Source organism: Anabrus simplex, chromosome 1 (assembly GCF_040414725.1).
Source record: "Anabrus simplex isolate iqAnaSimp1 chromosome 1, ASM4041472v1, whole genome shotgun sequence".
Classification (NCBI taxonomy): domain Eukaryota; kingdom Metazoa; phylum Arthropoda; class Insecta; order Orthoptera; family Tettigoniidae; genus Anabrus; species Anabrus simplex.
In genome coordinates, this window is record NC_090265.1 from 1209576137 (window position 1) to 1209591182 (window position 15046).

Below are 15046 nucleotides of genomic sequence, written 5' to 3' on the forward strand. Positions count from 1 at the left end.
CATCATGTCATTTCTAACAGATACTAAGTGTAACGCAGTTGAAAAGGCGATCGTAAAGTTTTATGCATGCAAAAAGAAACTAAACACTTTTACTGAAGAAGAGTTAAATGCATTACCAAAGGCATTTTTGGTCAATGTAGCTGCGAATGCTGTAAAGAAGATTTGGGATAAGGTGCCTCGTGAGTGGACTCAAGATCCTGTTTTGTCAGAGCTTCAAACGTGTAGTTTACATCATGAACACGTGAGTTTAGCTAGAAGACCTTCTGTGAGACAGTGCCGTACATGTCAACTAATTAAACTGTATCACGGACCTAAAACTAACGAGTTGTCTTCGCTTATAAACACTTATCATGGCTGTGGAGAGAGTAAACAAGGAAAAGGTGAAGAAACGTGCTGGGAGAAAGATGAGGAAGCATGTTGGGCGTGGACTCATCAATAGAGTGATTGATCTTCTTTTCTTCGTGCTTCATCTCCCCTGCGGCCCTAGAACACGTTCGCCTGATACGTAGTTACATGCTGCCTGCATAGAGTGTAGCTGTTAAAATCTGCTTCGTAAAGTTATGCTGTGTATGTGTGTGTATGTGTTATTACCTAGTGCTTTAGCTGCTCAGAAGAATATAGCAGCACTTGTCGTTGTTGGTGCAATAAAACGAAAAACTGAGTGACAAAGACCGTAACATGAACAAAGGATAAAAATGTATGTATATAGTCTAAAATAAATATGAATTGTCAAAACATATTACAGGTGTTGTTTAATCCTACAGCATGTCCTAGTGACTTAGAAGAAAGGAAACGTAGAGGATTAAAAGAAAACACACATAAGATTTAAAGTACATCCTCTTTATTAATCCATGAATTAAAGCTGTTATTAAAACCAAGCCATTTAACATACAGTTTATTACCACGACGTTGAATAACACGTTCAACTAAATAGTGATCAGGATATTTTGTTTTCTGCAGTTCTTCGATGTAGAATCCTCCTTCAATAGGCTGTCCTCTGAGATCGCGAAGTAAATACGTAACTGGATTAGTAAGCTTAACACTTCTGATTTGAAAAATTTCAGTGCTCCAGTTATGTGTGTATCCTTTTGCAAAGATAGACTTGTGTTTGCTGATGCGAACGAAATCACCTTCTTTAAAGCGATAGCGACGTGGATCAGCTGTTTTGATTACAAGATGAATAGCATCTAGACGAGGTGTATTCTTTGTAACAAGACGTGGCTTTGTTCCGATAGTGCGATGAGGTGTATCGTTGTAGGTAGATAAAAGTCTAGGTAGCAGATCAATCCAACGATATGAACCTTGCGCTGTAAATTCTCGCCACATCATTGTTTTGAGTGTACGATTAAAGCGTTCTACAACACTTGCCTTGAGATTACTGAACGTAGAGTAGTGTTGAATGCCAAGTAACTTGAGGTAAGAAGAAAAATCCTTGTTGTAAAACTCTTTACCTTGATCAGTTTGAAGAAGCCTTGGGCAGCGTTTCGATTCTTCAACAATATGTTTAAATGCTTCTTTAACTTGAGCTGCTGTTTTAGAACGCACGGGTTGTGCAAAAGCAAACTTTGAGTACACATCGATAACAGTAAGTAGATACTTATAGCCCTTATTACTAGAAGCATATGGAATCATTTCTACTAAGTCTGCTTGCCAGAGATCATCTTTTCCTCGTGTAATAACGCGTCTGCGACAGTAGGTGCGACGTGCTGGTTTATGTAACTCATGTGCGATGTTTACCTTTACAGGTGAGATCTTCTCTTGACGAGCCATTATAAAATAATACCGGCATAACGTAGTTCTCTTTCTATTTCTAGAATTTCTGATCCGTGACCAGTGTGACCAGCCTCTTGCGATGCTCTTAAAAGTTGTAATCGTTCAACGAGTAAGTTTGGGTCATTCCAGTATCTTACATCCACATACGGCAACAAAGGCTTGTAGATAACGTCTAGACTACGTGCAGTCGGAAACAGCTTAGAAATAAACTCACGATACTTGTAACTCTTATTCGCATTTACAGCTTCTGTTCTCTTGTAATTACGTCGTGTTGCATCGGTAGCAAAAAGTATTGCTTTATACTTTTTAAGATCATCTTGTAAAATTATATCCTTGTCAGGTATTCGTGAGAAAAGAAGTTCTAAGAGTCCTTTCGTAGGTTTATAGGTAACACCTTTTACAATGAGTTTGTTGCTATTAATCTTAACATTTGAATTTCCTATCCGGAAACAGTCATCTTCGTAGCGAATACCATAGGTAGTGTCAGTTTGTCCTGTAAAAAGTTTTTCTATATAAGGTGCAAAGAGAGATCCATAGGTATCTTGAATAAAAGTTCTAAACTGATTGCGATATTCTGGTGTAATCATAACCTCAGACAAAGATGGTAGATTTTGCGTCGATGTAGTAGGTGTTTCTGCAATAACATCTGTAGTTAAAAACTCAACACGCTTAGATGGTGATGCATCATTAAGTTCTTCTTCTTCTTCTTCCTTATCTTCCTCTTCTTGATCTACATCCTGCTTCTTCTCTTCCGTATCTTCTTCATGCTTCTCTTTATGATATGATGTTTGCATAGAAGCAAAACTTGAAGTAGACTGCGGTAATGAAGTAGAATTAAAAATTTCTTTGAGTGGTGTACTTAGTTGTGTTTTTAAAAATAAATCCGTGTCTGCTTGAATACGTTTAAGCTCTTTAAATTTCCGTCGAATATTGTTTCGAGCTTGGATGATATGTTTTGTGATCTCCTTGCTAGATGTTAACATGATGGTGGTTTTTAATCAAGTAGTTACTGTAATTCTGTGTTAATGCATATAAAATGATCGAAACCCATGCGATATCGTCCATGCTGTACATCACTTTCTTTATCAATAACTAAAAAGCTGTAACGGTGTAATGACCAACATTTAGCACACATACGTTTAAAGTCATCGAATGTCATATCAGTGTTAACATGATCGTTATACACATGTCGCATGTTGCGCTCATCTTGCCGAAAAAGCACAATAACATTTGCGTTGTCGCGTATCAACTGCTTGGGCACACGAGAATAGGTTTGGCACAAATAGATGCAATCAACATATTTATGTCGACCCATACTAAAGAATGCACGAATAACGTTTTGCTGTTCTGTTGCGACATCATCAAAGATCATTAGAGAATTAGGAAGCACATCGTCTGGTGATGGTACTTGCTCATGTGAATTAAATTTAAAATATCTTATTCCATCTTTAACTAGATCGTGCATTACAGTTTGTAGAATAGTATATAGCGGCTGATAGAGTGACTTTGCGAAAACGTAAATATTCTCGAAGCGTATACCATTTACAGAAGTAATAAGTGTGAGTAAAAGATTTGTTTTACCGCATCCCGACGGACCTGATATAATACATCGCACAGTAAAAGGAAACAACGTTCCATGACGTTTTCTTGTAGTTGTACTAGAACTAGGTAAGAGATGTGGTACAATGTCGGTAACAGGTAGCGTGTCTTGCTGCTTTATAATCTTCATGATAACTGAATCATAAAGTACGTAATAGTAATATATATATTAAACGAAACAAGAGGCAACGGTTAGTTTATGATTTGCTCTTGACTAGTAAAGTCGTGTCCAGCATGGTGAAACAACGATATCCAAACGACATGAAGAAGAAGAAGAAAGTAAAAACTGTTGGATGGAAAGATGTTATAAAGGCTGCGCAAAAAGCTATTCGAGGGGAATACAATCCTCGTGTAGCTATTACTAAGGCGTTACGCGCAGCAAGAGCGAGAATTTCTCCAAAGTGCAGAGCAATATTTAGTAAACGTGCGCGAATTATTCCTGTACCAAAACGAGGAGGATTTCTTCCTGCGCTGTTTGCTGGCTTAGCAGCTTTAGGGTCATTGCTAGGTGGTGCTAGTGCTGTAGCGAGAACTGTCAAAGCTGTAGAAGAAGCGAAACAACAGTTGAAAGAGAGTGAACGTCATAACAAGACGATGGAGGCAATTGCGTTACGAGGCAAAGGTGTGAACATGAAGCTAGCGCCATACAAGAAAGGGCTTGGTATCTACATTTCTCCAAAAAACGTCTACTGAATGCACTGCCATATCGAGCTCTAACGCATGATGAAGTTTTTACGTTTGCTAAACAACTAGGAATTCATTATTTTCGAGGAGTGTATATGCGTGATCAACTACCAGCACGTCCACGTGAACGTGAAAGTGCCGTAATTAACTTGGACGACAGTCGTGGACCTGGAACTCATTACGTTGCTTATGTAAAACGTAAATCTAAAGTATGGTATTTTGATAGCTATGGAGATTTACCTCCTCCTTTTGAGCTCATACGTTATTTCGGAAGCAGTGCAGACATTGTTTACAATAAAAACCGTGTGCAAAACTTTAATACACGCATGTGCGGACGATTATGTCTTATGTTCTTATATCAAACCCAGACAGTAGAGAAAGTGCATTAGTGTATGCGTGATGACGAACAGTGAAAGAACGTTTGCTGTACGTGGAGAAGGACCTGAAACAACCGTCTATTTTAATCCACCAATCGAACTTGGTTATCAGCCGCATAGTCTTGGACTAGTATCGTTTGAAAGCTACAATAAAATCTATAATGTGCGTGATGGTTTAAACAAGTTCTATTACGATGAGTATGTGCTAACACTACCCTCAGGTAGTTATACAGTAGATGATATTCACGACTATATTGAAAGTACGTTAATTGATCAGTTTGGGGAAGATAGTTTTAGTAATCATAATTACAAGTTCTCAATCACTATAAGCAACATTACGCACAAATGTGTTATTGAATCATCATTTAAGATTGACTTCAAATCACAACCTGATTCGATTGGACCACTGCTTGGATTTTCATCGAGGGAGCTCCTACCGAACGTACGTTACGAGTCTGATCAACCTATAAAACTCTTCGATGATTATAATGTGAACATTACTTGTAATATTATTACAGACTTGAATAGTAATCTACAACCTTCGCACGTCCTGCACGACTTTATTGTTACAGAGGAACGTGGATATACTATTTGTGAGAAACCAGCAGTAGTTCTTTATCATCCTGTGTCTGTAAAACACATTAGCAACATTACTCTTAGACTTGTAAATAAACATAATCAGCTTATTCATTTAGATCAGCACGCGTACGTAGCTTACAAACTACATCTTAAACCAGTATGAAAACCATCTATAAAACACGGTGTACATTCCGAAGGCATACTACATGTGTGCAGAGACTCATCGAGTTAACAGATACCCATAAGCAGATACTCCAAGATTTAGGATATACACTACTACAACAGAATGGAAGAAATGCTAGACATTACGAATACAGTAGAAAGTCGTGAAGGTGTAGTACGAAGTGAGCTTCATTCTTATCAACCTTTTACGTTTGGATTAAATAACAATGATGAAATTCATTTTATTATTAATCAACAAGATGTTTACACCTTACCACACGAAAGCTACCTCTATATTGAAGGACGATTAGAAAAGTCTGATGGAAGTGGACCAAGCACTTCACAACTAAACAACCATGCTCTAGCTTTTCTCTTTTCTGAAGCGCGATATGAAGTAAATAATGTTGAAATAGATCGAACGAAGAATGTTGGTATTACAAGCGCAATGAAACTCTACCCTTCTTTCTGTGATGAAGAAAGTAATCTTTTGCGGATGGCTGGATGGTGTCCAAAATCTACTAACAACTGGATGATTAATGAGGATGGAACTTTTACGGGTATGTTATCACTGAAACATATTTTTGGATTCGCAGAAGACTTTACACGTATTATAATCAACGTAAAACAAGAGCTTATTCTAATCCGTGATCGAAGTGATTACAATTCTCTTAAAGCAGTAGAAACACCTGTAGAATCGAAAATAACACTGCATCGTATACTGTGGCGGATCCCACATGTAACCTTATCTGATCGTGAAAAACTTCGATTGCTCAAGATTGTAGAAAATGATACACCATTACCTATACGTTTTAGAAGTTGGGAGCTGCATGAATATCCTGTGTTACCACCTACAAACAAGCATAGCTGGGCAGTTAAAACATCACGTTTTACTGAGAAGCCCTTGTACATTATTTTTGGATTTCAAACTAATCGTAAATTCAATCACGAAAAAGATAGCTCACTGTTTGATCACTGCAAATTAAGACACGTTAGACTATATCTCAATGGAATTACGTATCCCTACGAAAACATCGACATTAACTTTGAGAAAAATAAGTTTGGGATGCTCTATGACATGTTTTGTAAATTTCAATCATCGTATTATCAGAAAGAAGATCGTCCGCTATTTACACCTCAAGAATTTAAAAATAAAGCACCGATTGTAGTTATAGACTGCTCTTATCATGAAGAATCTATAAAAGAATCTCCAGTTGATATTCGTTTAGAATTTGAAACATCTGAAAACATTCCTGCTAACACAGCAGCCTATTGTCTTATTATTCATATGAGTGATGTTACTTACCATCCGCTAACGAATATTGTTACGAGACTATAAATAAGAATAGATCTTTATCATTTTCATTAGTGTGTGCTTCGACATCGTACGCTATGGAACAAAACTGTAAATGTGCATGCTGTTTGCATGCTCATACGCAACATCTTATTTATGTTTCACGAGTGAGTGAGGCTATTAAGATGTTCTATAAACGTAGATCATCGATGCCGAAACATCTTATTCAATACTTACCACCAGGATTTTTATATACGTACGCTGCCTCTTACGTACATAATTTTTGGGACATCCTTCCTCTACACAGTAAGATGTCAATCGAAGTAGCTTTATGCAGAACTTGTGAGCGACATTACAAGCATCGAGGAGAAAATGGTGATGATGATTGGGATGGACCAAATCCGAGGATTGAACACTGTACACAGTGTATGAATGAACTTTCTCTAGTACTTCATGATGATGATGATGATTCCGAAAAGGAATAACAGCAAGGTAAGAAGTACATGATCTTCTCTGTAAAGCATAACATACTTAGTATAATATATTTCTAAATGCTTTGTTTAATTTGAATGTTGCAGGAGGCATTTCGGAAGCATACGTTGTTAAGAAGCACACCAACCTTGTCAGCAGCAAAAACGAACACTGTTGTAGTACATTTGTAAATAAATATTTGATCGCATTCAAAAAATGTTGTACTTATTGCATTGCTTTACACCGACTTACTCTTAAGAAAAACGATCAGGTCTAAACATGCACAATGACGTCATCACAACAGCACTTGCTTACTCTAGCTTTCCCGATGCATGTTTAAACTCGTTCGAATTTACCGCTACCACATTCCTTTACATCGACTTACTCTTAAGAAAACGGACAAGTCTAAACATGTATGATGATGTCATCACAACAGCACGTGCTTACTCTAGCTTACCCGATGCGTGATTAAACTTGTTCGAATTAACCGCCATCACATAGAGTGCAGCAGCGAGGTAAGCGATGTAAGATGGTGGTAGCTAAAGATGGCAGCACGGTGCTCTGTTGATTAAAGATGGCTGCTTGTCAAAAAGATTTTTTCAAGTTATCCGCCACCACATAGAGTGCAGCACTGAGGTTTGCGATGCAATATGGCGGGTGACAGCTTGTCAAAGGTAAGTAGCTAAAGAGGGCAGCACTAAGGTTAGCAATGCAAGATGGTGGATGACAGCTGTGACGTAAAATATTACCCGCAAGATAGCACCACGATGCCCTTTTCATTAAAGATGGCAGCTAGAATTTTTCAAATTAACCGCCTCAAAGGTAAGTAGCTAAAGAGGGCAGCACTGTTCTCTCTGGATTAAAGATGGCAGCTTGTCGAAAAGAATTTTTCAAATTAACCGCCTCAAAGGTAAGTAGCTAAAGAGGGCAGCACTGTTCTCTCTGGATTAAAGATGGCTGCTGAATTTTTTTCAAATTATCCGCCACCACAAAGAGGGCAGCACGGTGCTCTCTTGATTAAAGATGGTAGATGACAGCTGAAGAGCGAGTAGAATTTGTTTCCAAATAAGAGCACGTAGAATTTGCCGCCACCACATAGAGTGCAGCACTGTTCTCTCTAGATTAAAGATGGTGGATGACAGAAAAGCGCATAGGTTTGTAAAGCACGTAGAATTTGCCGCCACCGCATAGAGTGCAGCACTGTTCTCTCTAGATTAAAGATGGTGGATGACAGAAAAGCGCATAGGTTTGTAAAGCACGTGGAATTTGCCGCCACCACATAGAGTGCAGCACTGTTCTCTCTAGATTAAAGATGGCGGATGACAGCTGTCAGAAAAGCACATAGGTTTGTAAAGCACATGGAATTTACCGCCACCACATAGAGTGCAGCACTGTTCTCTCTGGATTAAAGATGGCGGATGACAGCTGTCAAAAAAGCACGTGAGTATGTTTTCAAACAAGAGCACGTGGAATTTTTCAATTTGCCGCCACCACATAGAGGGCAGCACTGTTCTCAAAGATGGCGGATGACAGCTGTCAAAAAAGCACGTGAGTATGTTTTCAAACAAGAGCACGTGGAATTTTTCAATTTGCCGCCACCACATAGAGGGCAGCACTGTTCTCTCTGGATTAAAGATGGCGGATGACAGCTAACGAAATTGCCCGCATGATAGCAGCACAGTGCTCTATTGATTAAAGATGGCGGATGACAGCTGTCAAAAAAAGCACGTAGCTTTGTTCCCCAACAAGAGCACATAGAATTTTTCAAATTGCCGCCACCACATTTCAAAGGTATCTAGCTAAAGAGTACAGCACTGTGCTCTGTTGATTAAAGATGGTGGATGGTAGCTGTCAAAAAAGCACGTGAGTTTGTTTCCAAACAAAAGCACGTGGAATTTTTCAATTTGCCGCCACCACATAGAGGGCAGCACGGTGCTCTCTTGAATAAAGATGGCTGCTGTCACGTGGAATTGTCTGCTACCACAGGTATCTAGCTAAAGAGGGCAGCACTGAGGTTTGCGGTGCAATATGGCTGCTGTCAAAAAGCATTTTTCAAATTATCCGCCACCACATTTCAAAGGTAAGTAGCTAAAGAGGGCAGCACTGTGCTCTATGGATTAAAGATGGCGGATGACGGCTGTCAAAAAACACGTGGCTTTGTTTACCTCGCGCTAGTTAGGTTAAGTTGGTAGCACTAAGGTTTAGACCCGTCAAGATGGCAGCACTGCCGATGACAGGTGACGAAAGAGGGCAGCACGGTGCTCAAAGATGGCGGATGGCAGCTGTCAAAAAGCATGTGGCTGTCAAAAAGCACGTGGCTTTGTTTACCTCTCGCTAGTTAGGTTAAGTTGGTACCACCGAGGTTTATTCCCGTCAAGATGGCAGTACTGAGGTTAGCGATGCGTTGTTGTCTGTCAAAAAGCACGTGGCTTTGTTTACAAATCTGTCAAAAAGCACGTGGCTGTCAAAAAACACGTGGCTTTGTTTACCTCATGCTAGTTAGGTTAAGTTGGCACTACTGGGGTTTAGGCCCGTCAAGATGGTAGTACTGAGGTTTGCGATGCGTTGTTGTCTGTCAAAAAGCACGTGGCTTTGTTTACAAATCTGTCAAAAAGCACGTGGCTGTCAAAAAACACGTGGCTTTGTTTACCTCGCGCTTGTGAGGTTAAGTTGGCACTACTGAGGTTTAGGCCCGTCAAGATGGCAGTACTGAGGTTAGCGGTGCGTTGTTGTCTGTCAAAAAGCACGTGGCTTTGTTTATCTCGCGCTAGTTAGGTTAAGTTGGCAGCACTGGAAGAGGCCTCTGGCTGAGGTGGAGGAGGCCACTGGGAGGCCACTGGCTGAGGTGGAGGTGGAGGTGGCCACTGGGAGGCCACTGGCTGAGGTGGAGGAGGAGGCCTCTCCCGAGAGCCGGAGGAGGAGGAGGCCGCCGAACCATCCAATTATACTACTTGTGTGTGATACCGCAGTGAAATTATGTGCGAAAGTAGCCTGAGGAGGCTTAGATGCGAGAATAGGCCAAGAGAGAACCTGGATTTGAACCTGTGTATTCTAGATGCTAGGCATGAGAAACTGTAAAGAGAACAGGCTATCCTCATGAGAGATGTGAATTATGTATTTGAGTACAGACTGATGTGAGTCCTAATTGCGGCATAATATTGGGACACAGTTTGATGTGTCATAATGAGATCCAAGTTTAGCTCGGAGACCCGCCTCTCTGACATGTTAAAGACGAGAATGCTTTCAAAAGCCGAGAGGAGAAACGTCTGTTGTCTCCAAACGCAGGTGAAAACTGTCGATGTTAGCCGACTGAGCCGCAATGAATGAATGGGGTGTACACACAAACCCGTTACCCAGACCGAGGCAGGTTAGTTCTGTTTGCGTGCAAAAATATTTTGCCGTTCACTTTATCTCTTTACAGCTGACCAGGGGTTGGTAAGGTAGCCGGCAGTGACTCATCATGCGTAATACATGGCAGTTGACATCCAGGGCCCTAGAGGTCTTGCGTTCGAGACCAAGGACACCAGACGATGACGTCCAATGTATATATCTGTTTTCTTTTTAAGGATGTGTTTGTTCGATGTGTTTTTGTCCATTGTTATTGTATGCATCGTTGATCAAGGGATTTACAGCACGTGCTGATTTTGAGGTTGTGAGGTTCTGTTCCCTCTTCAGTTTGTTCTGGGCGGATCCTATGATTGTAAATTCAGTATCTTTTTGGGGGTATATGCCAGTCCCAAGCAAGTGTTTATTATGTTTATATACTGACTAGTTTGGACTTGTTTAATCAGGCCGAGATGTGCGAATCTATAATTATATTTCATGTAAAGAGACGACTCAAATCGAGGCTACGTGCCATGCGAAGTTTAATTTATTTGAATCCTATGTCAAAAACACAATAATAATAGCAATTTGGGGTGCGACACCTGTGTTTCTATTTAAAATTGTGAAGAGGAATTTTATTGTAATATTTTTGTAATTTATTTTTAATTTGGGGAGATTATCATTCTTTTCTCAGGCTTATTGTTAATAAACCTTTCCACCCTTTTATTTCTTTGAGTTCTCATTTATGAATAATGTATTCTAGAACCTGTCCTATGATTTTAAGCTAATTTGAGATAGACTTTTCGACCCATACCTTTATGTACGAACATACCACGCAGCGTCTCCGCTGAGCTAGGCAAAATGGCAGACGGGGTAAAGTACAGTACTATGAGTGTAAGTTGTGATCTCGATATATCTGTGAGTGTTAATGTGTAGTTTAAGTAATTAGATAAGTAAATTTCAGAAGTAGAATGCTACCAGTTTCTGTGCTTATTTATCTACCCTGCCAACGCGTTACATTATTAATGATTTGTCGCACAGCATCACAACATTGAGTTTCTTCTTATAAGCCGCACTTTGCATTTATTTCGTGCACTTCTTGCATAACCTGGGTCCATAAACTGTAGAAGGTATGGATTGATCCATGTGCAACAACACAAGACAAGAGTGATACACATTTAAAGATTTTTATATAACGTAAGGTACACACACATTGTTTTAAAAGAAAAAACTCCCAAGGTAATTATTGGACCACAAATCAGAGCAAACAAGATTAATTCATGGTAGATGGCTGCAATATACAGTGTGCTTTTGTAAACATCATACATATATATATATATATATACTTCAATAGAGGTGGACAAGAAAGTGATAAGGGAAGCATTCATGAAACTGGAGAGAAGTTAACTAATAATTAAAATGGTAGTTTTACTTGGTTATCCCACAATCCTAGCAATGTTTCATCTCAGGTGATTCTGCACTTATGTTTATGTTGCATTTAACATGTATTGTTTCGTACTGCATTGTACCTGATCAAATGTGTTTTATTCTTATTCTATTTATTTGTCTTGTTGCTAAATGAGTCACATTAAATTTTCATATTTTTCTTCTTCTTGACTATGAGGCCTGCTAGGGAGCACATGTCACTTTCAATTCATCCTTCCTGGTTGTTTCCTCTTCTGTTCTTCCCATTCCCATGCGTTTCCTTTTCATTATTCCTTAGAACCATTCCATTCTTTAAACTTTTCTCTTAAAAATCTCTCTTTCTATATCAATCAATCAATATTGATCTGCATTTAGGGCAGTCGCCCAGGTGACAGGTTCCCTATCTGTTGTTCTCCTAGAATTTTCTTAAACGATTTCAAAGAAATTGGAAGTTTATTGAACATATCCCTTGGTAAGTTATTCCAATCCCTAACTCCCCTTCCTATAAATGAATATTTGCCCCAGTTTGTCCTCTTGAATTCCAACTTTATCTTCATATTGTGATCTTTCCTACTTTTAAAGATGCCACACAAACTTATTCGTCTACTAATGTCATTCCATGCCATCTCTCTGCTGACAGCTCGGAACATACCACTTAGTGGAGCAGCTCGTCTCCTTTCTCCTAAGTCTTCCCAGCCCAAACTTTGCAACATTTTTGTAACGCTACTCTTTTGTCGGATTTCCTCTTATTTTATCTCCTTCTAAATCTTCCTCGACCTCTTTTTTTTTCAGCTCGTTGTTGACTTTTTCCTCCCTAAGTTACTTGAATATCTGTTTTGTCAATCTGCAGTGGCAGTCACCTTTTTCTTATTGTTTCTGTTATATGTTCTATTCTCTGCTATATTTCCTTATTCCTTCTTAATTTCCATTTTCTTTGGACCTAAGATTTTTCTCATGATTCTTCTTTCTAGTACTTCCAGCCAATGTAAATTATAGTTCAAAACTAGACCTTCACTTGCATAAAGACATTCTTGTTTCACCACTTTATTATAGTGCCTTATTTTAAAAATTCTAGATAAGCTTTTCTTGTTTTAAAAATTCGTAGTGATGCCGTATGCTCCTTCCATTTTGTGTAAATTCTTCCTACAGCAGATTTTTCTAAATCATTTTCTTGAATTATTTCTCCCAGATATTTGAATTAATTTACTTTCTCTATTTGACCTATATCTGTTTTTATTTGTTATAAATTTTATATATTATATGTTACAGATCTAATACTGCATCATACCACATGCACCAGTTGCTATTATGCCTACCAGTATTACGGCAAGCTGATCAGGTAATCCGACGATACTGGACTGGCGTTCATCGAGATGGCAAGATTCCCATGAACAAGTTGTTCGTGGAAATGCTGGAAGCATACTTCCGATAGGAAAAATGGACTTAAATTGTTTAAATAAAATTACTGACTTCGCTTGGCAGACATCTGAGCTAACGACTGAGCCAGTGTATGCCAAAGGAGCTGTAATTGAAATGTGTGTGTGTGTTGTATGCATGTAGCCATGAAGGCATACATAGTCCTAGACCACATAGGTGTGTTTGTCATTGTTGTGGTCTTTAGGGTTGAAAGAAAGCAGTCTATTGAAGAAGACTCAGGGGGAACAAGACTGAATGAAAGGGGTAGGTGCAGTACGGGGAGGCTGGCTGCAGGGTGCAATTCTTAGCCTTCAATCGCACACTTCAATACACAATGACTGAATCTAGAAAAACTTGGAATACTTAAAAATGCAAGTACTGTTTGTAGGAATAGAATGATTACACAAAACTATTTTGAGACCTGGTTGTAAACTTTATATCGAGCTCTAGAGAGATGTCTCTCAGCTCCTCAAGCACCAAAGCACCAAGGTAAAGACAAAACTCATTATACTGTTGTAAACAGAAATGAAGGTATTTTACGTATTCTTATATTCAGGCTCTTTGGCATCAAACTACATTGGTATATCAATTCCAAATATAACATCTTTTTGGTAGCATAATGGTTTGTTTATGAATTTATATTGATAATAAATAATGCAGTTAGAGGTACTGTAACAAAACTATGTGTAAATGAAACAGTGGAGAGATGAACCGTGCTCCGTATAATGGGAGACCATTCCTAGTGTGTTAAAATAGTCCAAGTGCTTTTCAAGCAGATATACTGATGGCTGTTTAGAGGAACTTCATGAGGATTTCTTTGAGAAAAAGTTACAGTATATTGAAATAGTTATGAAGGGTCAAGACTGTTTTTTATTAGCAAAAACAAATGCCATGGCTCAACAGCCCTGATAGGCCTTGGCCTACCGTATGACTGCTGCTCAGCCCAAATGCCTGCAGATTACTAGGTTGTGCGTGGCCAGCACGACGATTCCCTTTGGCCGTTATTCTTGGCATTCTAGAGCAGGGCCACTATCTCACCATCAGATAGCTCCTCAATTGTAATCACTTAGGCTGAATGGGCTTCAAACCAGCCCTCAGATCCCTTAATCTGGGATCTCCGGGTAAGAGGCATGTACATCATCCCTAGACTGCTAGACTAGCGATTTTTTATTGTACAAGAATGAATACCATATTTTGTTTGGCTCCTTAGCTGAATGTTCAGCACAAAACTTTCAGTTCAGCGGGTCCCGGTTTTGATTCCCGGCCAAGATTTTAATCACATCTGGTTAATTACTCTGACTCAGAGACTGAGTATTTGTGTTTGTCTCAACACAAACACATCATACTACCCACCACCACAAAAATATTCAAGAGTGAATACATCCCTCCACATAGAGTTGGTGTCAAGAAGGGCATCCGATTGTAAAACTCGGCCAAATCCATATGTGCTGTACATTTTGCACCTGTGACCCCCCAGGACGTGGGAGGAGGAGGAGGAGGAGAAGAAGAAGAATTACTACCATTTTTATTGAAGCTCATGTAATGCTTAATTTCAAAAGAAATACCTCTAAGAAGTGAAAAATAGGATTCTCAGTGTTAAAAGACTTGGATGTTTGAAAAGGCAGACAGAAAAAAACATATACCGTAGTAGAAAGATATTCTTAAAGTGACCATCTTTGGGTCTTTTTTAAAGTTTGGAAGTACTGTATGGTGGCAGATTGTGCTGTCGTACTGTTAAAACTGACACAGTTCAAAGAGCAGTGTTAAGCCATCTCAGTGAGGTAGTATGGCACTGGTTGCAGTACTTGGTTGTTACAAGACAACCTACTTCGGGAATAAACATCATTTTACATAACCTCACTGTTGAAGACGTAGTCGTTATTTATGTGCCACCTTCTCTCCTACCCCCCCCCCCTAACATCATGGCACTACAGCCTTGAAGGGC

At 39.2% G+C, this 15046-nt stretch overlaps 1 protein-coding gene across 2 annotated transcripts in view; it reads left to right on the plus strand.

Moving 5' to 3' along the window:
- Positions 1-13897, plus strand: part of ERR (estrogen-related receptor) — a 444389-nt gene extending 430492 nt beyond the window's left edge. For both annotated transcript variants that reach the window (XM_067151671.2, XM_067151681.2), the window contains one exon: positions 12955-13897. In XM_067151671.2, coding sequence (XP_067007772.1) covers positions 12955-13117 — 163 coding nt within the window. In that variant the 3' untranslated portion in view covers positions 13118-13897. The remainder of the gene's footprint in view (positions 1-12954) is intronic.
- Positions 13898-15046: the final 1149 nt, after the last annotated feature.